General features: G+C 35.3%; 1 protein-coding gene across 6 annotated transcripts in view; it reads left to right on the top strand.

Moving 5' to 3' along the window:
• Positions 1–2,500, top strand: part of LOC106884061 (1-phosphatidylinositol 4,5-bisphosphate phosphodiesterase beta-4) — a 122,914-nt gene that overhangs the window by 60,764 nt on the left and 59,650 nt on the right. For all 6 annotated transcript variants that reach the window (XM_089359224.1, XM_089359225.1, XM_089359226.1 and 3 more), the window contains exon 3: positions 342–422. In XM_089359224.1, the coding sequence (XP_089215350.1) occupies positions 342–422 (81 nt within the window). The remainder of the gene's footprint in view (positions 1–341; positions 423–2,500) is intronic.

The raw sequence follows: 2,500 nt of genomic DNA on the forward strand, positions 1-2,500 counted from the left end.
TCTTCTACCTAAAGGAACACAGAAAGAAACAAGGAGAGAAAAAAATGTGTGTAGTGGTCGTGATCTATATATATATATATATTTATATATATATATATATACTTCTAATATAAGGATAAACTTTTATTAAAACAATTTTATCAGTGACCAGCATATGAAAAATACCTTTTAAGGTGTAATAATACAGGTGAAAATATTTTATGTGGTTAGACTATTTAGTGTCTATTTTTCAGCATATTGGCGAAATACTACCCCCCCCCCCCTGCTCCCCTCACCACCAAAAGTGCTGACTCGAAACTTCCACTTATTTTTGTCTTTTGTTTCATTTTTCTTTTCTTCAGGAAAGTAACACAGTGGAATACAACTGCCATGTACAAGTTGATGAATATGGATTCTTTATCTATTGGAAAAGTGATGGCAAGGTAAGCATACACACACCTTCTCTCTCTCTCTCTCTCTCTCTCTCTCTCTCATCTGCTAAAGTATTGTTTAGATCTAAGTCAGCCTTGATCAAACAGATTCATGATTAAAAGCATTCCAGCTTTGACCATCCCAACTTTTTTCAGGCATGCTGCACCTGAAACTAGTAATTCTAAACTAGGAACCATTTAAGATTTTGTTGTTAAAATTTATCTGCAATAAAATCCGTTTTACTTTTACAGTTCACAAAATATTCTGATTTCTTTTATACAATTCCTAATAATATTTAATTCATCATCATAATTTAACGTCCATTGTCCATGCTGGCATGGGTTGGACGGTTTGACCGGGGCTGGTAAGCTGAGGGGGCTCCACCAGACTCCAGAAGTGGTTGGGTGTTTTTGGAGGACATTTGGCTGCATTTTCTAGCAGGTCAAACAACCACATAAAGCAGACATTTTCAATCATTTTATGTGCCATGGATGGTCTGCAGATGGCTAAAGACTCTTAGCTTCACCCCACAAACTCATAAAAGCAGAGCTCGTTTGGAATTTTTGAACATTAAAGCTGAAAGTGCAAGACTTCTTTAACAAGAAAGCTTTTAGCTGTGAGTGTGAACTGGAATTTGCTTCTGAGCAGCTTTTGCCTTTCTTTACAAAGCAGGTGCATATCTATGCAATTATCCATCACTCAAATGTCATATTGACCTAAACAAATGCAAAACATTTTTAAGGGTTACTGAAGCACCGATGTGGAACTATTGCCATGTAAAAAGCACCCAGTACACTCTGTAAAGAGGTTGGCATTAAGAAGGGCTTCCAGCATAGAAATCATGCCAGAACAGATAATGGAGCCTGGTGCAGCTCTTCAGCTTGCCAATTCCTGTCAAACCGTCCAACCCATGCCAGCATGGGAAACAAATGTTAAATGATGATGATTTACTATTTTGTTATGAAATTAAATGATTAATTTATTAATTTCTTCAATTAAATAAATGCAATTTCATCTTGATAGCTCTGTGCGTGTTTCTGTTTGTGGAAGTTCCACTAGTTTCTCAATTGTTCCCAGACCCATCTCAGTTGTTCTTGAAGTCCCTTTATGGCAGTTCTTGCAGCAAAGCAACTTCTACATGATTGATTATTCAGCCTATTAGAAATAGCAACCATCTCTATCTCAAATTACACAACCAAATATCTTTAAAAAATTAAAGTATCTGTTGAGTATGTCTGGAAAAAAATTGATTGGATGGTCATGCAGGATTATATTTGGTTATAAATATATCAGCTGACCTGTGGCCAAACAACACCAACTTCTCTACATTTTCAACATTAAAATGGTCATATCTGGCACAAATATGCCTCTTGTTTTAAGTTCAAACTGGCCAGGTCTAGCCTCTCACACCTACCCTACAAAGTCATCTCAAAAATAGACAATAATATCATTGAAATCTCAAAGCTATGACACATTACATGATTGATTCAAAATAATATGAATAAAGGTGGTGCTCCAGCATGGCTGCAGTCAAATGACTGTAACAAGTAAAAGAGTAAAAATAAGCTTTACACTTGGCAGAATAATTTGAACACTAAAGGACTAAAGCTTGTTTTTCAATTAATCTATTAATCTACTAAGAACTTTCAACTCATTATTTTAAACTGAGAATAGAATATTGAATTCCTAAACTTATTCCTGTTTGAGATACTCGACAAAACCATTTCCAAGAAGGTAGTGCCATTTCTATGTTCTCTATTACTAAGAATTACTTAAATGTTGGCTTTGTTGACATTTAGATTTAAGACCATTCTTCTAGATTTGGTACTTTTCCCTCTAACATTTTCACAAATTTTCCAATAAAAACAGGCCTAGTAGCAATTGACTATTCACTAAGGACACCAAGTCCTGAACGGTCACCTCCTCCTCACTAAAATTTACCGTAGCCGAAGGTTTTTAACCATCACTGCATTCATATATTAAATAAATTCATTGGATATGTTACTGCATTAGTCGTCTTTCATCCCACAAGCAACCTGTAGCTTGCTTTTCATCTCCCAAAACTGTTATAAATTCTTGAGGAACTTTC

The sequence above is a fragment of the Octopus bimaculoides genome, chromosome 11 (genome assembly GCF_046866305.1).
Source record: "Octopus bimaculoides isolate indiv1 chromosome 11, ASM4686630v1, whole genome shotgun sequence".
In the NCBI taxonomy this organism is placed as follows: Eukaryota; Metazoa; Mollusca; class Cephalopoda; order Octopoda; family Octopodidae; genus Octopus; species Octopus bimaculoides.